The sequence below is a fragment of the Pangasianodon hypophthalmus genome, chromosome 8 (assembly GCF_027358585.1).
Source record: "Pangasianodon hypophthalmus isolate fPanHyp1 chromosome 8, fPanHyp1.pri, whole genome shotgun sequence".
Classification (NCBI taxonomy): domain Eukaryota; kingdom Metazoa; phylum Chordata; class Actinopteri; order Siluriformes; family Pangasiidae; genus Pangasianodon; species Pangasianodon hypophthalmus.
Genome location: NC_069717.1, coordinates 13,264,880 through 13,287,128, shown reverse-complemented (window position 1 = coordinate 13,287,128; position 22,249 = coordinate 13,264,880). Strand labels below are relative to the sequence as shown.

The 22,249-nt window shown below is 37.5% G+C and overlaps 2 protein-coding genes across 2 annotated transcripts in view; both read left to right on the top strand.

Moving 5' to 3' along the window:
* Positions 1–4,922, top strand: part of cacna1fb (calcium channel, voltage-dependent, L type, alpha 1F subunit) — a 44,332-nt gene extending 39,410 nt beyond the window's left edge. Inside the window, exons 43-45 of the mRNA XM_053236453.1 lie at positions 148–260; positions 1,190–1,498; positions 2,633–4,922. Coding sequence (XP_053092428.1) covers positions 148–260; positions 1,190–1,498; positions 2,633–2,902 — 692 coding nt within the window. The 3' untranslated portion in view covers positions 2,903–4,922. The remainder of the gene's footprint in view (positions 1–147; positions 261–1,189; positions 1,499–2,632) is intronic.
* Positions 4,923–6,637: 1,715 nt separating this feature from the next.
* Positions 6,638–19,728, top strand: sypa (synaptophysin a). Its single transcript, XM_026925534.3, has 7 exons — positions 6,638–6,737; positions 12,581–12,646; positions 14,253–14,377; positions 14,685–14,883; positions 15,117–15,308; positions 16,995–17,312; positions 17,507–19,728. Exons 1-6 carry the CDS (start codon positions 6,720–6,722, stop codon positions 17,277–17,279), a joined length of 885 nt encoding a protein of 294 aa, XP_026781335.1. The 5' UTR covers positions 6,638–6,719; the 3' UTR covers positions 17,280–17,312; positions 17,507–19,728.
* Positions 19,729–22,249: the final 2,521 nt, after the last annotated feature.

The following is a 22,249-nucleotide window of genomic DNA, read 5'->3' as shown; positions in this document are numbered from 1 at the left end:
AAGGCAAAAGAAAAGTAATTTCTCAAGAGGCAGATGTGGAAGTAATTTTGACTCATGTCAAGTGACTGAAAATCCTTCATTCCCACTGAAACTCTTGAAATGAAACAATGAGGACACTGTCGTAACAAGTGCTCTCTTCTCTCTCAGGCCGGAAGTCATCTTTTACCATCCAGTGTCTGAGAAGACAGGGGAGCAGTGATGATCTCCCCATCCCAGGCACCTACCACCAGAACTTCCCACCGTGTAGAGCACGCACACAGGTACCGCTTCCTGTATTAGATATACATGTACAGTCAGGCACTCCATGTGCACTCTGTATTGCTTTTTTATTTGCCTATTAAATGTTTTGTTCACATTATTATATTGTGTAGGTTCTGTTTCTGTTAGAGAGCTACATAGTGTCATGATATAGGGATGCACAAAAAGTGGTCAAAATCATGAGCTTGATTCGTTTATCAATGCAATTTGATTCAAGAACTGCTGTTCTTGATGTGCCACTATTGCCACTATTGTGCCACTATTCCTCCTTATTCACTGTGACCACTGACCATAGACATTGTACCACATGAGCTTTATAATATCTTTTTTGTGAGAAGACAAAGGGGGAAATTTAGCTTAATTTTAAAATGACCCATAATTGACGACCGCTTGTAGAAAGAAAGAACAAATTTATCCTTAACAAATAAGCAATATTATTATTATATTATTTATAATGTTAAAGTTCTATACTAAATAGCAGTTATTTTTTGCTCAGAATTTCAGCTATTGCAGAAAACTGTGCCATCACATTTTATCAGTAATACAAAATTTAGACAAGCCGTCATTCATAATCATCTGCTAAAGAAATGTAGTGACAATCTGCTACAGTAGTGTAGGAATTTAATAAATATACATATTGTTCCTTTCAATTGTTCAAAGAATCAGAAGTGAGAATCGTAGGCAAAAAAAAAAGGCTTGTCCTACACATAGCTAGCCACGCGTGCCTCGGCTGGCTTGGCATGCAGCTTCCCTTTAAGGAAAAATAAGTGAGAAACAGCGGTAACCTAAAAAACGTGACTCTTATTTCATCAATTGTGCAGCCCTTGCATGTCAAATTAATATAATACAAGACACTTCTAGGCAAAATTGCCTCTTTATTATCATCTCTCTCTTTGTCTTCCTCCCTCTCTCTTCCAATCTTTCCCTTCAGGCGTATGGCAGTTATGACTCACGCCGTAGCAGCAGCCGTTCTTCCACAGGCTCCACGGCCTCCTGGGCCAACCCCAGCCCCCGCCGCAGTCGTCTTCTTTATGCCCCCCTCATACTAGTGGAGGATGAGAGGGCAGCTGGCACAAGCAGCGTGAGCCTTTGGGATAAGAAGGCTGAGGATGGTGCCAGTGTGCCTGTGGCAGGGCGAGTGGGTCAGCCATACAGGGCCTACACCACGCTGAGAGTTCCCACACAGCTCAGCCCGCACTACAGCGAGAAGAGAGGCAGCGCTGACAGCCTGGTGGAGGCGGTAAGACATGAGAGAGTCAACATTATTCTAAATATACAGTATATACAGTATTTCTGATCATATCTATTCTCCTACTGTGAAATATTTCACATGGGATATTAAAAGATAAATTCTGAAAGTAGATACAATACTTTATTATTGATTATACATTTTATTTGATAAAATCCCATGTGTTTAACAAGAACTGCATAACTTGTATTGTTAATTGAAATGACCACAGTCATAATTACATTCAGTCGGTCTTTCATATCACTGTAGAGAAATTTTAGCCTACTCTTCCTCACAGAAATGCTGTGATTCAGAAAGATTATTCCTTCAACCATGTTGGTGTTTCAGTCATGTGCCTAGGTCCTGAACCTTTCACTTTTACATCACACTGCCATATTGTATGCCTGTTAATTTGCTTAGTGTAAGATATTGCAATTTGCTTTACACCAGACAAACTGGGACCCATTTAATATCTTTTCATAGGACACTGAATTCCTCTTAGCCAGAGTGAAATGTGCACTTATCTTTTTGGCTTTCATTTACACTGCCACATGCCACATGAATATGTACAGTCATTTCTATGAGTATTTTTTTAATTTTTATAATTTTGCCTATGTACATCACCACAATAGATTTGAAGTGTAGACTTTCAGCTTTAATTCAAGGGGTTTAACAAAAATATTGCATTAACCATTTAGGAATTACAGCCATACAAGTATATGCCCAGTCTCTTCTCACAAGTTATAGAAGCCTGGATGTTTGTGTAAATTATTTCACTACTCCCTGGATGATTTTACATTGCACTCTTGGAGTCATTTTGGTGGAATAGCTACTTCTATTCAAGATTAATTACTGCTAGGAGTGATCCAAGTGTTCCTTAGAAATAGCTTTGCAGTCTTTCTTAGCTATGCTCTTTTAGATATCAATTTTTCTTCTAATCTCTTGTAATATGCTTGTTAAATATTTGTGTTGGCACCTGACTTTGGTCACTGAGATTATAATAGGTACTTATTATCATCACCTAATAACCAGGCTTGTTGTGCTGAAGCATGACTGTGTTTGTAAGCTGACTTCATATATTTTTTTTATTTGGAGTTGATTTGTTGATATGTGCTGAATTAAAAATAATGTAAATGCTTTCCTCAGGTACTGATCTCCGAGGGCCTTGGCCTATATGCCAAGGACCCCAAGTTTGTCGCCTTTGCCAAGCGGGAGATTGCAGATGCCTGTCACATGACCATAGATGAAATGGAGAGTGCGGCCAGTGATCTGCTGAATCGAGGCAGCACAGGGAGCTCTGGAGGCGGCTTTCTGAATCACACAGACTTTGGAGGGCTCTACAGTGACGAGGAACTCGTCAGGAGCCATGATGAGGATGAGCTTGCTGATGAGATGACATGCGTTACCTCTTTCTGACTGTCACACCAATGAAACCAGTCAGAAATATAATAGATGGAGGGTCAAGGAAGCAGGCAGGCCACTGAGGTAGCCAGTGACTCTGTCAGAGAGGCAGAGGTTTGAAGCTTCATGTAATACAAGCAAGGTAGAGGTCAGTTTAGTTACTGCAAAAGAAAGATCATGGATTCTTTGAAGGTATACAGATGAATCCCAGAGAGGCTCCTTTTTTACTGGACATCATGTTGAATAATGTTTATATACAGAGTTGCCAGCATAGTTTGTAGACCTATCTAGCAGTACGTTGCACCTGCTTGGGCCTACAGAACATCAGTAATTTGCCAGTGCACGGATTCTACAAGATTCTTGATGCGCTGGGCATAAATGATTTGTTGGCAGTTGCAAATTGCATGGCTGGACAGCCTTGCTGTAACTTTTCCCCTGCATCCCCAAGATTCCGAGTAGGGTTCTAGGGACTGTGCAGTCCACTGAAGCAGTGAAACTCACTGTCTTGTTCATGGAATCATGTGACAATAAGTGCCTTGAAACAGGGTTCATTATCATCCTGGAAGTGTCAATCCCAGTGTGTATAAACTGTAGTTACTAAGGTTATGCCGGTTATACTAAGATGTTCCTCAGTAGATATCAAGGGCCCTGATGTGCTTTAAAAGGGACATTCCCTTGACTTGTTGTGCCCAGTGCAATGTTCACTCCAGCACTAACTGACACAAGAAATGCTGGTCTGCTTGATATCACATGACGTATGACTTACTGGAAGTTATAATATATGTAAAGGTGAAAGATTTGTACCTAATAAAGTTGCAACTTAATTGTACATGTTGTTAAATATGTTTTTACTTTCTACTTTCTGCTCCATATTTGAACAAATTCATAAAACGTGTAAAGGCATTCTGCTGCTTATCTAATACATAGCAGTATTTTATGTATGAGTGTAAGAAATCCAAAATCATAACACTGAACTTTTATGTTTTATCACTGTACATTATTTTCCACTGTACATGACTGTACATTTCTCTGCTGTGTTTTTATTTTTCCTGTGACTGTTTTATAAAAGCCTTGACTCGACTGGCTTTTATAAAAACACATTTATTGTATGAGACTGGACAAATATGAACCGAATACAGCTGAGTATTTTTGTTTATTTTATTTAAATTGTTTTTAGCTTCTTTGCTTTACTTATTCTTTAACTTATTCACTTTAACTTATTCTTCACATTTAGGAAATTCTTACAAGCATGTTATTTTCTCTGAAAAAGAACTAGAGCTATTTATTTATTTATTTATTTATTTATTTAAGCTGTATTGGCTTATGTCAGGCTTGTTTTGAATATGAATAGCTACCATGTGGTGTAATGTTTTCCTGAAATGAATTACAAAGAGATATCTGATTTTCCTGCTTTCTGTTTACATTTTTACATGCACTACAGGCCAAAAGTATGAAAACAAAAATATTTAAAGTTTCAAAGTATTCCCTCCTTGTGTCCAGCGTTCTACTATCCATTGTGACCCTGACCAGGAGAAAGCTGTTACTGAAGATGAATGAATGAAGATATTTTACAATAAATTCAGTTTAACTATACAAATAAATATAAATACATTTAGTTGTGTGCTGATGTAGATATTTCGTAAAACTCTTTTGTTCTGTGTTGATATTACTGTTCGTTATCACACAAAAAATGCCTCATGTTCAACTTTTACAAAAAAATTGCACTGTTTCCAAAACTACGGCCTACAGAGTAGCTCATTATATACCAGTTCTTCTTAATAAAATATGTAAATACTTGTTCTGTATCATAGTAGATTTAACAGTGTAAGGGTTAAAGACATTAAAATATCAAATATTTTTGAAAAGTATACTGTCTGGGGAGCAGAGCCACAGTCTGTCTATTGCATTTTCATTGACTCCTAAACTGATTTATTTTTCTTTTTCTACCATTTCGTACATATGTGAAATAAGCTTACATAAAAGTATTTAAGAACAATGTTTAGCAGAATATCCATAGTTACATTCAGTTATGTGTATTCCTTTTATTATTATTTTGAAAAGTAGCATGATTTTCTTTATAATATTTGAAGCTCATTAGCCATCTGAACAGAGCACAGGGTGCCAGGTGCCAGCAATTATATTATATTATATTATATTATATTATATTATATTATATTATATTATACTATATAGAAGGTGGAAGAAAATATCACCTTTAATACCATCACCAATCAACAAAGCTCAGAGCTGTGAAACAGTGATTAAAAAAGATTACATGAAAATGATAATACTTTTGAGGATATTAATGGTACTATATTAATGGTAATTCAGGATTTAGTGTCCTATGGAGGCCTGTGAGAGTTTCTGGAATTTTTTTTTCTTTAAAGCATTTAATCTGCTTCAATCTCAAATCTAAGTATCCATAGAAATGATCTTCACGCATACATATCACAGCTACATATCTATAAACCTAGTGGACTTCTGAGCTTAATTCAAGGCCTGTGAAAATGCTCATCATCTCTCCAGACGCAGGTCGAGTCATCGCTCTGTGCTTTGCGCACTACACACGCCTTCCCCATAGGGTTGCCAGATTGCGGCTACTGTTTTAAACCACAGGATTCTGAACAGGGTCCAAGAGACCAGTGTTGGAGCAAAAAGAAAAGACACAGTCCAACAAACTGTTTTGAGAAGAAAAACCTTACTTTTTGTTATATATATATATATATATATATATATATATATATATATATATATATATATATATATATATATATATATAAAGTTTTATTATAACTGCCTGGCACTAATACTTCCTAAAGGTCTATAGCTAAACCCTGTGTTCTAATTTGGTTACTTTTACAACCATCAAATTTATGCACTCATACTGTCATTTATTTGATATTGTTCAATAACCCAAATTGATTACCTCTTAGAGATTTAAACAAACAAACAAAAACCTGGGAAGCCCCATGCCCAATGTAACACCATTCAGAATACATGCAGATGGCTAATAACCAAATATAAAATAAGAAATATACTATTTTAAACTGTAAATCAGGGCTTACAAAAAGTGATAATGGTTAACAAAAATGTAGAAATAAGAGTGAAGCATTAAACTTTTTTTTTTTCTTTTTTTTTTTCAATCAGCAGTAGAGCCTGCTATGTGTAGTGGAGAGCAAGAAACTATCAGAGGCCACTGCAGTTTGAATGTCTACATTACAGGAGCAAAACATTTATGAACCTTTGGACTCTGAAACTCTGAAAAAAAGAGTGTGGGTCCAGTGTAGGTCCAGTGTCATATACATATATATATATATATATATATATATATATATATATATATATATGAACAGCATGTGGCTTTATTTATCACATCATTCACAGTTACATATGTTTACTTGATTTCACATGTGCAAGTTTCAAGGCTTAACATGTTGAAATGCACAGCTCACAAGCAGACGTGAAACATTTATGATCATGTAAAACTTTTCTATTTTTCCATAAGATTTTCCTGTAAATCAGATTTTTTTCAAACACATCAGGTCATCATTGGACTTCACTATTAAAGAGCACAAATAAAATTTAATTTCGATAGAGTAGATTTGGAAATTAAAAAAAAGAAGAAAAAAAAAAAGAGTATTAACATTTTTCAGCTCAGTATCCATCTGGGAGATAAATAGCCCAATCTGGCAACCCTGCCTTCACCGTAGTATGACGGAATAGGCTGTTCCGGTGATGCGCTCGCCCCCCCTCCCCTGAGTAGGCTGTTTCGGTTGCCGCCTTCACCTCCCCCTGATTTTCTATTTCTCTAATCTAGCAGCAAGCAGCCAAGATGGACATTGTAAACCAGGTAGGACATTTCGGGCACAAAGAAATGCACATAATCTCAGTGTTACATGAATATAGAACTGGCATAGTGAGTAGGATGATAAATGATAAATGATAAATCAGTTATTATGGCCAGTTATGAAGATGCGCTCGTGAATTGATGGCAGAATATGAGCAGAAGAGGAAATGCCCTGCTGATGCTCTACACATTCGAGGGTTTTTTTTTTTAAAAGTCATGCTTCTAGACTTTATTTAATTAGCATATAAGGTGTTATGCTGTTTATTTGTATCTCTATATATTCCATATTATGGAGGTTGTACTAATTTATATTTTTATAGTATTTCATTCCGGGAAAAATCATAGCCTGAGCACAGAGTAATATGTGTTTTTTTCAGGCATGGGATTAAATAATGTGTGATTAATGTGTGAATTGTGTTTGATGGTGAATAAGAAAAGCAGCGCAGCAGAAGGCCTGGGCTTGGATGCAGCTGCAGCTGGAGAGCTTGCTGTGGAAAATGGCAGCTGACTTTGCTGAGCCGCTTGTGTGACTCAGACAATCATGTCCATTCAAAGCCATGTCTTTTTTTTTTTCCTTTTTTAATTAATTAATTAATTTATTTATTTTTTGGGCCATTGGTTTGCAATGGCATCTGAATAAGACATTTGATTTGGTTTGAAAAAATCTTCCCTTAGTCACCTTGATCCATCATCAGTGAAGAGGCGTGTGCTATGACATCCATTTATTACAGAATGCAGATTAAAAATGGAGTGATGAAACGATACCGGGTGAATAAATAAATAATATCGTAAGATTGTGTTGATTCGGATGGTGGAAGTCTCCGCGTTCAACCGCGCCTTCTGACGTCACTCCCCCTCCACCCCCCTCCCCCTTCTTAATGTATGATTGTCACACACCGCTGGGCCTAATAAACCCGTTGTTGTTGTTGTTGTTGTTGTTGTTGTTGTTGTTGTTGTTTACTATTCCATTATCATTTATGTAATAACGTAGTAGCATAATGTGCGTTGCAGACAGGTCTTATTCAGTGTAATGGGCCTTATGCTTAGTGATAAAAGATCCTCTGAACCACCGACAAAACGAACTAAAAAAATTTGAACACTTATAAACACAAAATCATTTCATTTTTGGGAATGTTTGGGATCATTTGTCCAAACTGGATGTGTGCAAATGTACATGTCACTCAGCAATCATGGAATATTGGCAAAGGGTCTGTAAACTTTAGGGTTCTTATCTCCCTAAAAGGGTTCTATTTGGAGAACCTTCTTCTACTTGGAGAACCTTTTTTATTTGGAGAACCTTTTTTATTTGGAGAACCTTTTTTTCTATTTGGAAAACCGTTTTTTTCTATTTGGAGAACCTTTTTTTCTATTTGGAGAGCCTTTTTTTTCTATTTGGAGAGCCTTTTTTCTATTTGGAGAACCTTTTTTTCTATTTGGAGAACCTTTTTTTCTATTTGGAGAGCCTTTTTTTCTATTTGGAGAGCCTTTTTTTCTATTTGGAGAGCCTTTTTTTCTATTTGGAGAGCCTTTTTTTCTATTTGGAGAACCGTTTTTTTCTATTTGGAGAACCTTTTTTTTTTGGAAGGGTTTCCCTAAAACTGGTCTCATTCAGAGCAGTGGGTCTGCGCTTACAGCTTTTTTGTGAACATATTGGAAAAACATCACCTGGTATTTTTCAAACCTTCCAAACCATCCTGTCAGTTTCAGTGAGCCTGTAGTCTGTAGTCCCACTGTAGTGTCAGATGAGTGGAAGCTGATGTGGTCTTTTGTTGTTGAAGCACATCCACCACAAGGTTTGTTGTGTTTTGCGTTCTGAGATGCTTTTCTGCTCACCACGGTAGTAAAGAGTTGTTATTTGAGTTACTATAGACTTCCTGTCAGGTTGAAAGGGTCTGGTCATTCTCCTCTCTCATCAACAAGGCATGTCTGCTCACAGAACTGCTGCTCACTAGATGTTTTTTGTTTTTTGCCTTAATCATTCTATGTAAGCTCTATAGACTGTTGTGCGTGAAAATCCCAGGCGTTGAGCAATTTATGAAAAAGTCAAACAAGCCCATCTGGCACCTACAACCACAGTCAAAGTAAATGAGATCACATTTTCCAAATTATGATGATTGATATAAACATTAACTCTTGACCTGTATATGCATGATTTTATACATTGAGCTGCTGCCCATGGACTGGCTGATTGGATAATTGAATGAATGACCAGGTGTACACATGTTCCTATTAAAGTATTTTCGTAGTTCATATATTTTAGGAAAATGTTTATATCACACCTTTAGTTTACAGTAAAGTCTGAAGCATCAGATACTTTTTTCAGAGAAACTGGATGTCCCTCATCAACACTTTGCTTGTACAGCAAGTATGAATGCCTCATTAATTGCCAGTTATTACACTTGCTTTTGCAAAAGCCCAGAAGCAGAGCAGAATATGCCAAATGTGATTGGTTGTCTTACAAGGCTGTCTCAGGACGATTCTCATTATGTGTTTATTGTTCGGTTAAACAAGGTTACTACAACAGTGATGATTCATCCTGAGCCCAACCACATATATTAGCCATTTAACAAATGTTAATAAAGTCTTCATTCTCAACCCCACAACCGTTTAAATACTAACTACCTCATTTGAGTGACCAACAATTAAAAAAATGTTGGTATTAGACAGATATAAGCTGATGTCCATTGATTTGGTTGCCTTTCTTGATGTGCAGTTGTAGGGTAGCATGCTCAGCACCCCACTGAGCACAGCAGAGCTATTATTGCAGTTCGTGCAATAATGGCTCTACTGTATTCAGCACCCCACTGAGCACAGTAGAGCCATTATTGCACCTCATGCCTACCAGTCAAAAATGGAAACTGCAGCATGTGATAACAGATTTCCATTGGGGCAGGAATAACTCTGCCCATGCTTGCTCTGTGAATGTTTTGTTTATGAGTGTAGGAAGAGCAGTGGACAGGACAGTTAATATTATCTCTTTTATGTTCATCTCACACACTGTGTCAATGGCAACAGGAACCACACCTACTATATATAACATAGTGGAATTTAAACAGAAAAATTGAACATAAGTTTGCAAACTTAACACTGCCATCTGTTTAGTCCATAGTTATCAGTCCTTTACCTGATTAGAAAGAATGTCATCAGCAAGTTTAATCTATAGGCTACTGTTATGTAGCTAGCTATGTAACTAGTTCGGTTGTTAATGTCTCTTTGCACTGCAATTATCAGCAACCAGAAACCATCAGAATTGCACCAGTTACTTGTACAAGGTAAATGTCTTTACAATTGAGGCAAATTAAACATGGCAGTGTTATATCAGAGATGTTAATTTTTGTAAAGTTATTTGTCTGTACTAGGGGTATTGGCATTTAGATTAGATCATTTTTTTCTTTTATTTTGTTGAATATTAAAAAAAATATGGTCAGCAATTAAAATAAAATATTAATTTAGGAAAAATATATTGACACTGTTATCCCAGATTTTAACACAAAGTAATAAAATATATAGTTGCTACCATGCTGCAAACTGTTTCTCTCATCTTGATTGTGGTTGATTGTGACCGTAGTCATGACTTATGATGAAACCAAAACCATATAGAACAATCTGTTTGGCTGCTGCTGGGCTGTTGTTTTTCTTATTCTTTCGGCTGCTCCCGTTAGGAGTTACCATAGCAGATCAGTGGTCCGAATATTTGATTTAGCACAGTTTTTATGCCGGATACCGGTTCATCCCCAGTTTTATCCAGGCTTGAGACCAGTACTGGGAGCGCACTGTCATGTGCACCCTCAGTGGCTGGGATCGGTTCCCTGGGCGGCAATTGGACCTGGGGAGTGGCAGTGAGAGTGCCGAGGCCTAACCACTAGTCCTCCAGGGACCCAGCTGCTGCTGGGCTATATTAGGCATAATATTGAGAAATCTGCTCCCATCATGCTCAGTGCTCAGTATGGCACTAAGCTCTTAGTCTCCCACCGGGTGACAAATACTTCCGAGGTTTGCCTTCTAAGAGCAGGCCCTCTAATTCAAAGCTCTTTCAGTAAAGAGCTCCGGAACACCAAAACAGGCCACAAAATTATTTGGCATGAAGCTAGATTCATTGAGAATGCTAGCCACCCTGTAGCACCCTTGGGCCTGCTAGTACTGAGAGACATTTGGAAGTGGGTTATCAGCCTGTAGCCAGACCCCAAATAACAAAGCTCTAGCTCAGTGGAGACATAAGCCTTTTCTCATGAAAGGGGCCCCTTTGGGAGTGGTGTCCCATCCGAGAGAGATAGTCACCATGGACACCTACCTCACTGGATGGGGCAGAGTAGTGCTGAAGGGGCACTGAGTGTGTGTGGGTAAGTGTGAGATCAAAAGACATCAGCCTGCTGGAACTGAAGGTGGTCTGTCTGGTCCTCAAGTTCCACTTACCTGTTCTGAGACATTCAGTCAGATACATTAACAGGGCTACATGAGGTCAGATGTCTCTCTTCACCTGGCACAAAATCTCCTCAGGTGGGCCCACTAATGTTAGAATTACTGAGAGCAACTCACCTACAAGGTCTGCACAATGGTGTAGAAGATGAGCTGTAGACCTGACGGAGTAATGTTTACACCCAGCAGTGGTGTCCCAGGTCTGAGATATGTTTAGCAAGCCCAAGGTGGACTCCTTCACCAATGCCAGATCAATTCATTATCAGCTGTGGATTGTTATTGTGCTCCCTGGTGCAGCCAAACGGCCTGCTGGGACAAGACTCATGACTGGCCTCACTGTCTACTGCACGGGCAAATCCTCATCTACACTAAAGGTGTATATGGTGGCCATTGCCATATGCCAGAGCCCCATGGATGGCTTGTTCCTACTTCTCATCTTTATGAAAAGTGCATGGTACCTCCTTCCACCACACTCCCCTAAAGAACTCAAGATCTCTCCCAATGAAGTCCCTTAAGGTCTCTCTTTGTGAGCCCATGCAAAATGTCAAACTGAAACAGGTGTCTTTAAGCTGTCTTTTTCAGCAGAGTGGGAGAATTGAATGCCATGTAGATAAGCTCACCTTCCATGCATTAGTAGCCAGATAACTTGGGGTGACCTTTTGGCCAGCTTTACATGAGCCAATATTGTAGACAATCACCTCACCTCTCAGCGTTCTACGAAGGTTCACCTGCAGTTTGTTTCTTGTAGTATTTAGTATGTGTCCTATGGTACTATTTGGACCAACTGGCTGAGATTTGAATATCACATATGTCCATCTGTCACAGAGAAAAGACACTGGGGGATTCCATGTCTTAACAGAGACTGAGTCACTGAGTGATGCACATCATCACCATGGCCTATAAGAAAGTTGAGTGTCTAAACCCTACTGTGACAAGCGTCTCCTCATGGGCATCACTTAAAGGCATTCTGCTCCAAGAAGCCTGTAATGCTGCTAACTGGGCATCACCATATGCTTTCTCAAGGCTCTTCAGTGTTAACATCGCCTATCCCAATGGCCTGAATGTGGCGGTCGTTTCCTAAAACCTTTCTAGTCAGTCCTAAGGTATATTGGTTCCTCACAACATTGTGGCCTTTTTAAAAAATTTTTAAGCATCCTTTTAGATACCCTATTCATACCCTGTTTGAGAATGCTAAATGTAAGTGCCAGTATATACAATATTATGTGAAGCTGAGAGTAGTGTGATGTTACCTCAAAATTACCAAGGATACACAGAAAATAGGAAAAATTTACCTCAAGCATAGTCATTTATGATGATGTCTATTTTCCTATAGCATGTAGTTTAGCCGTCATGTTTATTTGATAAGAAATCAATTCTTTATTTAATAAGAAATTAATACATTTACTGTGTGATTATTTTGCTGTTAACAGTTAGTTGCTAACGGACAATTCAGGGTGCTGAAAGTGCCTCTGGGCTTCATCAAAGTCCTGGAGTGGGTAAGTGCTTCTCCATCATTCCATAATTCTCCAAGTGTATGTTTGTATTACTCATATAATTTTGTTAAACCCAAAGACATGAATGTGAATAAAGCATCTTTGCTTTAGCTCTTTTAGATAATTTAGTCATCTCTTTATTTATCATCTCTTATGATTCATTGCTAGGTGCTTACTTATGCAAGCAGAGTGTGATGAATACATACTGAACAAGCAATTAGACCCACTTCTGTTTAATCATATATAATTTTCTGATACAGTTTTCTGACACCTTGTAGGAGCCCATTATATAGGCCACAGAATTATGCTGACATGTCAAAGTCTCATGCAGAAGGTTTCATGCAGCTGTGACGAGTAGTGTGATATTAGCATAGTAGTGACATTTGGTGGTGCTTGTGTGACATCCTAAATTTTATGAATAATTGTATGCATACTTAAATACAAATCTCAGTATTGCCATTTTTTCTTTTTAGAAGTAATTTGAATGCATATTTATTAACATTGTTAAAAATGGTTTATTGAAGGACAGATTAGAAAGAGTTAATTGATACATAACTGGGTTCGTGCTGCATTTAAGGGGAGAAACCATGCATAGTATAGGATTAGATTTGTGTCATTAATTGTAATATTTAAAGTATCAAATGAAAAAAAAGCTAATTGAAAAAGTTTTTTTTCTGTATTACATGTAATGCACATAACATTAACATTGCTGTGTCATAGAGGCCCAGTCCCCAGTTCATACTTTGGTTTATTGTTTGTAAAATGACATTTAATATAACACACAAATCCAATTCGATACATGGGTCTGAGACCATGCTCACTTCATTCTAAGATGGTTAATAAAATTTTCTGTGTGAATTTGATCCACTGACATTCATTATATTGTTTAAACCAAATTTACCTAATGTTATAATTCATATCATACCTCTGGCTTTTGAAATTCCTTTTCTCTAGTTTACTGTCAGTGCTACTGAACTTATCAATATTTTGATGTTGTCTGTTCTGGTCTGCATTTGTTCAGTTTTGATCTGGTTCAGTTTGATGTCAGCTGGTTTGGTTCACACTGTTTGCTGTAGTGATCTCCTCTGAATCTGCCATAATACCATGTGTGGCTGTATCCAGCCAGACTCCAGTTCCACTGTGTGACAGATGGCCATGGATCTCTGTGATATTTAATAGCTCCATTCTTCATTCAAACCCTCCTCCAACTGCAGCCCACACCACTGTGCATGTAATCTCTCAGTGACTCAAGCTCTCAGATTTAAGGCAGACCAGGAAAATCCAGTTTACTTATCTATACAATGATATTCTCCAATGTAAAGGTCTTTACTTCAAATTAATGTTTTGCAAGTGCCTTTAATTGCATTGCATTGATAGGTGGGAAGAATCATACCTGATAACTCTAGTCATACATGTACACATGCATAGGATATGAAGGTGATGTTTACAGAACAAGGTTTTAATTTAATACAAGAAATTTTCAAATGCTTGTACTAACTTTAATACAGATAGGCACACACTGTTGCCTTTTCTACTCTTGTTTTTCTTGAATTTCTTTACAGACAAGGTTTCATAGACATCATACTGCTCTCTTTGTTTATGCCTTCAGGTGTTTGCCATCTTTGCTTTTTCCACCTGTGGGACCTACTCAGGCTCCTTTCGCATGCGTGTGGAGTGCAAAAACAGATCAGAGAGTAACCCAAGAATAAATGTAGACTTTGAATACCCATTCAGGTACATGACATGCTCAGTGCTTTTTTTTTTTTTAATATTTTATAAATTTATATGTATTTCTTGACCTTATTGTAGTTGACATGTCTTCCCCAATGTATAGCAAATGCCAACTAAAGCATAAATTTAAATATTTAAAACATTTGAAGAAGTTCTTTAAATATTTATTTTTGCCATTTTACAAATGAAACACCTTTTAAAAACAATAATACAAATTAATATTAAAATATTTCAGTTTTTTTTTTTTATTTCAGTGATTCACTGGCTATATAAGGCAAATAATATTGAATCTTTCTTTCCTTTCTTTCAGGCTCCATCAAGTCTACTTTGATGCTCCATCCTGCAAGGGAAGTCAAACTGAGCGTTTTTTCCTTGTAGGTGACTACTCCTCCTCTGCCGAGTTCTTCGTCACCATTGGTGTTTTTGCCTTCCTGTACTCCATGGCTGCTCTTAGCGTCTATATCTTTGCCTTTGAGAAATACCGTGAAAACAACAAGGGGCCACTGATTGTGAGTTCACTTAATTCTGTTACAGCTATATCCCTTTTTTGAATAATTTAAATATAATTTCTACCAGCTAAATAAGATGCTACATATTACAATATATTATGTCTACTGGTTTACAGTGAACCTGTTTTACAGTGAAACCACTTTAATTTAAGTAAACCTTAAATTAAAATGATTTGCCATCAGCTACATCACGAAGATCAAAGCAGCCATAAATATTGGGTTCATCTTTTCAGGATTTTGGTGTGACGTGTGTATTCACCTTCATGTGGCTTGTGAGCTCGGCAGCATGGGCCAAGGGTTTGTCGGACGTGAAGACGGCCACAGACCCAGAGAAGGTGGTTAAACTCATCCCAGCCTGTGAACAGGAAGGCAACAGCTGTGGTGAGGTTCATGACCCCGTCATGTCCGGCCTCAACACCTCTGTGGTGAGTGGAGTCTGCTAGCTCTGGCTGTCTTGTTTATAGTCTATAAAACAACATGTAGTATTGCATCTTGATGTAAAGAAGTTGGGTTCCTGAGTGCTTTATAGAATTATTTCAAAAGGCATGTTTAAATTTTTATTAAAAACATTGAACAATATTTATAATTATTTTCTGTAACATACATACAAAAAACTTTGTGTTTGTTTAATTTTCTCTAATGAATATGAAGTATGGTTTGCAAAAATCACATTTCTGTTATAGCTTTTATGTTCAGATTATGACCATAATTATGATCTTGGTCATTTAGACCTGAGATACACAAACTGAATATTGTGTAGGTCCCCCTTTTGCCACCAGAACAGCTCTGACCCATTGAGGCATGGACTCTACAAGACCTCTGAAGGTGCGCTGTGGTATCTGACCCCAAGATCTTAGCACCATATCCTTTAAGTCCCGTAAGATGTGAGGTGGAGCCTCCATGGATCAGACTTGTTTGTCCAGCACATCCCACAGATGCTCGATCAGATTGAGATCGGGGGAACATGGAGGCCAAGTCAACACCTTGAACTCTTTGTCATGTTCCTCAAACCATTCCTGAACAATGTTCGCAGTGTGGCAGGGCGCGTTATCCTGCTGAAAGAGGCCACTGCCATTAGGGTATACTGTTGCCATGAAGGGGTGTACTTGGTCTGCAACAATGTTTAGGTAGGTGGTACGTGTGAAAGTAACATCCACATGAATGTCAGGACCCAAGGTTTCCCAGCAGAACATTACCCAGAGCATCGCACTGCCTCTGCCAGCTTGTCTTCTTCCCATAGTGCATCCTGGTACTATCTCTTTCACAGGTAAGTGACGCACATGCACCCACCCATCCACATGATGTAAAAGAAATCATGATTTATCAGACCAGGCCACCTTCTTCCATTGCTCCATGTTCCAGTTCTGATACTCACATGCCCATTATAGGCACATTGGGCAGTGGACAGGCATCAGTATGGGCACTCTGACTGCCCTGCAGCTGCGCGGCCCCGTATGACATACACTGTGTGTCCTGACACCTTTCTATCATAGCCAGCATTAACTATTTCAGCAGTTTGTGTTATAGTAGCACTTCTGTGGGATTGGACCAGATGGGCTAACCTTAGCTCCCCACGTGCATCAGTGGGCCTTGGGCGCCCAGGGCCCTCCCTCTGGTTCACCGGTTGTCCTTCCTTGGACCAGTTTTGGTAGGTAATAACCACTGCATACCAGGAACACCCCACAAGATCCGTTTTGGAGATGCTCTGACCCAGTCGTCTAGCCATCACAATTTGGCTGTTGTCAGTGTCGCTCAGATCCTTATGCTTGCCCATTTTTCCTGCTTCCAACACATCAACTTCAAGAACTGACTGTTCATTTGCTGCCAACCCCTTGGCAGGTGTCATTGTGATGAGACAATAAATGTTATTCACGTCATTGATCAATGGTTTTAATGTTTTAATGTTATGGCTGATCATTGTGATCACACACACACACACACACACACACATATATATATATATATATATATATATATATATATATATATATATATATATATATATATATATATATACTGTATATATGTATATATACACATACAATTTGAACTGAAATTATGTTGCTACATAGCAAAGAGAACATGAGCAATGTGTGGCGTTGTGCTTCCAGGTCTTTGGCTTCTTGAATCTGATCTTGTGGGCAGGCAACATCTGGTTCGTGTTTAAAGAGACCGGTATTGTTGCTCCTTTCATGCGCCAACCACCTGCCCAGGAGAAGCAGCCGGCCCCTGACTCTTATGGTCAGCAGGGTTATGGGCAGCAGGACCCTTACTCGGGCTCCCAGGGAGGATATCAGCCTGATTACAGCCAGCAGGGCTACAACCAGGGTGGAGATTACGGCCAGGGCGGCTACAACCAGCAGGGGGCGCCCACCTCTTTCTCCAACCAGATGTAAGGAAGGGACAGTGGAAGAGGTAGATGGAGGATGGTGAGTGCTCTTATTACTCTTGTTACTACTGTATTTATGGCTATTAAAGTTCACTTTGCAATGATAGCCAGTTGATACACATGCACACACAAATATATATATATAATTTTTTACATCTTATAAAAGCAATCTAGTGCACTTTTCACCTTCCTGCTTTCTTCTTACCCTTCTTATCTTCTGTCCTTTTTCCACAGAAAGGGGGTGATCATGTGATCAAGGGAGTGTGGCACCTGAACCCTACCCACACACCCACACTCTTCCTTGTCCGTGTGTTTGTGCATATGTCTGTGGATGTAAAGATTGGGGGGAGGGAATGGGGCAGGTCAGAAATATAGAAAGATGTAGGGCATAAGGAGAAAAGAAGGGATTATTCTGTGTACTGTTCATTATTGTGATGTATAAATTAAAATAAAAAGTTAGGTATGATCAGATGAAGAAACACCAAAATACATAAAATATAAAAAAAAAAATATAAATCATTGCTATATACATTTTGAATTGATGATGTTGACAATAGTTATGCTAAACTTTGAGAGAATGTATTTGTCTGTGCTGTATAAATATGAATATGAACAAATATATACAAATATTTCCTAAAGATCTGTATGGGATTGTTCTATTATAGTATAAGTTATGTTTAGAGAAGTTCACTGATGACGATACTGATTATGAAAATGTGCTCTGAACCCACTGGAAATAGTTCTCTGAGAATTACTGGTTTGGTACAAGTTTCACAGATATTCACTGAAGAAGAGTTCAAATTTTTAGATGTTCACCCATATCAATTTTTTTCTTTTCTAATTTTTTTTTCATTGAGCTTAGATTTCTTCTGAAAGCAATAGGCTATATGAGACCAAACCCCAAAATATCTTGAAACTTGAAACTATTTTGCAGTATTTTTTATTTCTTTCTTGACTAAACTTTGGTTGATTTTCTTTCTGTAATACGACAAGCACGTGTGTAATGAGTTAGCATGGTTTGAGTAGCCCCTAAATACTATGCTTTGTTTACTATGCGGCTCAAGTGTGTTAGTGGTGTTTCATGCAACTGGAGGACTAATACTAGACTTTTTTGTGTACTGTGGGCACCAGACAGAGAATCAGTCCTGTATATTGAGTCGGTGGTAGTTTAGATAAATGTGCCAGTTTCAATACCAGTTTCAACATTTGACCCTCGTTTTTTCTACTTTTCCCTCTTTTCTCTCCCTTTCTTGCTCTTACCCACACTTAAATCTCTTTGTAACCCAATTTTGTCCAAAAGAGTTTGAATCACTGGCTTTGTTTTAGTGTAGTTATACTGAAATATATTTTCAAAGATCTGTGTAAATATATGTATATGCCATGCAAAATCTGCAATCTAATGATTTACTCTTTTATGTTATACAGCAGATCTATTCAAAGATATAACATCTGTATATGCACTAACTGGACTGATTAGAGTACTATGGAGTACTAGAGTACTACTGCATTAACAAAATAATGCAAATGTTTTTTATGATTTGATCATAGCATCATGCGGATGCCAGGATACACAGGTTTATCTGCTTGACTAATCAATCAATATGCAGAAGCCAGTCGTATCTGGCATTATATGATAGTGTAAGCTTTTTCAGAATTGGTTCTAACTGACTGGATTGCTGTAGACCAGCCTGCATTGTCCATTCAGACTAACTTGTGTGATTCAAGTAACAAGCATGAACCTCTTAACCAACATCAGTTTGCTCATTCGAGAAATGTATATGAGCAGTATATCAACACTTTCTTATATGGTATAAGCCTTGAATTATGGATTGTGTAGCTGTAGTAATCTATATGCAAGAAAGATGAATATACGCTGTCTAAAGGCTGAGGAACATCACAGTCATACTCAGTCCCTTACAATCAGTGCATTTATTTGGCATTAATTTGGTAGATATTATTATGCTGAGCTGCTCTGTAGTTATGCATGATCACGTGCTCATATGTCTAGCTTGATTAAATTTATGACTGGGTCTCATCTAATATTTGTACACTTTCAGTGGTTCATGAGTGTAAGGCAATTTGAATAGCTTTTGAGTAAATCTAGACAGCCTGTGAACCCACAGCCTTAGCACCTCTCTCTTTCTTTTTCCTTTTCTTTCTATTCTTTTCTCTCACTCTCTCTAATCTGCCCCATTCCTTTCTCCCTAATAAATATGCTATTCAACTACTCCGTTGTTAGTGGTGTTTGGTACGTCTCGTGAATCTCTCGATGCCTTTGGGTTGTGCTGTATTTATTGTGCATAATATATTCTTAGCGTTCAAACAGTGTTGATGACAGTGAATATGACCATACTGAAAAATCACCAAAATTATCCAGAAATTCTGTTGTACTGTTCTATGGAATCCATGAAGGAAAATTCAATAAAGAATAAGTTATCCTGTTGAAAAAATAAAGTCTCATTTCTTGTCCAAATGTAGAAGGTCAAAAGAGGAATGCTTTTTTTTTTTTTTTTAATCAGTGAAGTTACATTCATTATATATATGTACAAAGTTACATACATAAAGCATATTCCACATGAATTGAATATTAGCCTATTGTTGTTCTCTGTATGAGAGGCTAGGCTTGACTAGCTGGAATAAACACAAGTAATCTAGGATAATTTCCAATTTTTACTTCCAATTTCCATGTCATCAATCCAGCCAGTGTATTTAGGTATTTCTGAAATCCCAAAGATTGTTTAATAATAGAATATTAGGAAAAATGTACATGGATATTCTACTTGCAGGAAACAGGGCCAAATATTTAGCATTCTTTATACTGAACAATATTTTCTCTTTGCATCTGGTACTGGTACTGGTTACTGTACTGTGCGATAGATACATATTGTATATAATGTTATATATATATATGACCGAAGACTGCCATTACAGTTTCCTTCTGAACTTTTTTCTCATTTGCTTGTTTCTTTGCCAAGTACTAAAGTCTTCACCCTGAGACCATGAACTCACATGTGCAGCCTATAAAAGGTCCCCACTACATCACAATCTTCTCCTAGCCATTATCATCTACCCAATACATGTTTCATGAACACCCTAGGTGCTAAAGATAACCCAAAGAGAAGGTACTTGGAGTACTCCACTTATTGGGTTTATATCTCAGCAGTTTGAATATTCTCCCCATATCTGCATGGGTTTCCTCCTCTTTCTCCAGTTTTTTCCCACCTAAAATATGTAGGTAGATTGATGACTTCATACTGTACATAGGTATGAATGAGTGTGTGAACAAGTGTGTTCCATCCAGTGTGTATTCCTGTATTTGTGCCCTGTGTTCTCACTGAGATAGAAGATTAGTTAAACCAGACAACATTTATTGCTAATGTGAAATTGCACAGTTTGTAGGACTTTATAGCTGACCGTTTATCCACACGTTTAAAACCACACACTGCCCTATTAAATATTATGTGCCCTACTGTGAAATAAGCACTAATGAGTATGTTAATAGGCGATTTCGGAGCCATAAAACAAGTTCCTGTTTCAGAGCTGTAGTTTGGTCTTTCTTTTGCAAAATTACAGGTTGATGAATTTTTTAAAGTACTTATAGTAAAAAAAAAATCTTAATGATAAAGCTAAGACAACCTCTAACCAACTCAGCAGTTCTTCCATAACTATTTTTGAACTTCTGTCAAAAGATTTAAGCTTCAGTTGCCCTATAAGACAATGACAAAGAAGGAGTTTCTTACACATCTTTTAGCAAGTGTATTGGCTTTGGTGTGTGTATCGACGATGCACTTCAGATCAAGCACATTTGATTCTACAAGGTCTTGGAGGGAGAAAGTGTTTGTGTTATTTGCAAGTCTGAGAAGATGGTAGACATAACTAAAACAACTGATACTACATCACCTGATGTTAGCTTGCTTGGAGTTGCTGCGTTACATGAAGACCACAAAAGGGACCATTCTCACCTTTGAGATTGTAAGTACAAAATTATAAACAAAATAAAATAATAAATTAAATAAATTAAAATTAAAATATAAATGTTTGAGGTTTTTATATAAATATAAATATTTGAGTTTTTAAAAATAAAATATTCAAATGTACAAAGTTGAAATAATTCAATTTCTAGACCCAATCAAAATAAAGTAGTTTCGTGATAATTTCATGATGAAGAGGTTTTTTTTTTGTTGCAAGATAGCTAACAATGTGGCTAGAAACAAACATGTATGAATTAACATGAGCTAACTTGCTAGCTAACAAACCTAGCAAGCTACTGAAACCCAAACAGCACTTGGCTAAGCTAATTAGCAAGCTATGTTATATCTATTTTATATATACTGTCGATAAACGAGGTCGTATTCATTTTAGCATAGCTCACCTGGTTAGTTGAGATAATTGTTCAGAAATGCATTCCTCTGGTATATAACATTTTGGATTAGTTGTGCCAGTTGTAGATATGTCTAGAAAAAAAAAGTAATTTATAAACCAGTCTTTCAGTAGACTAGTTATTTACTCTTACCTGAGTAATTTTTTTGCTCACTACTTTTACTCAGGTGAATTATCACTACAGTAGCAGTATTTTTTATTATTATTGTGTTTTGCATTCTTTCCACCACTGGTGTGGATCTAAGGCTATAATCACTCACTTAGCTTCTTTCTCCACCAAAACCATTTTTCATTGCAAAGGTCAGTTCTGTCTAATCACATGCCTGCCACCCAACTGGCATTGCACCTGACACCCATCCCTTTGTCTTGTGGTTAACAAGCCAACAAGATGGCTCTGTATCATAATTTTGGGTTGAAACCAAACATTATACATCTATTTTTTTTTTTCTTTAATTAATTTTTTTTTATTTAAGGGAGAATTATTTAATGTCAAAAAATGTGTTTCTTTCAGATGATATAAGATATTATTTGCATGTATATGTACAAGGAGCCAATGTGAAATTTAGAAAAATACACTAAGGGTTCATCTGCCATCCA

What these genes read in the sequence shown, in the direction of transcription:
- sypa (XM_026925534.3), top strand. An exon ending in TCATCAAAGTCCTGGAGTGG is followed by an intron (nt 12,647 to 14,252) that starts GTAAGTGCTTCT and finishes TTATGCCTTCAG; the next exon opens with GTGTTTGCCATCTTTGCTTT. An exon ending in GACTTTGAATACCCATTCAG is followed by an intron (nt 14,378 to 14,684) that starts GTACATGACATG and finishes CCTTTCTTTCAG; the next exon opens with GCTCCATCAAGTCTACTTTG.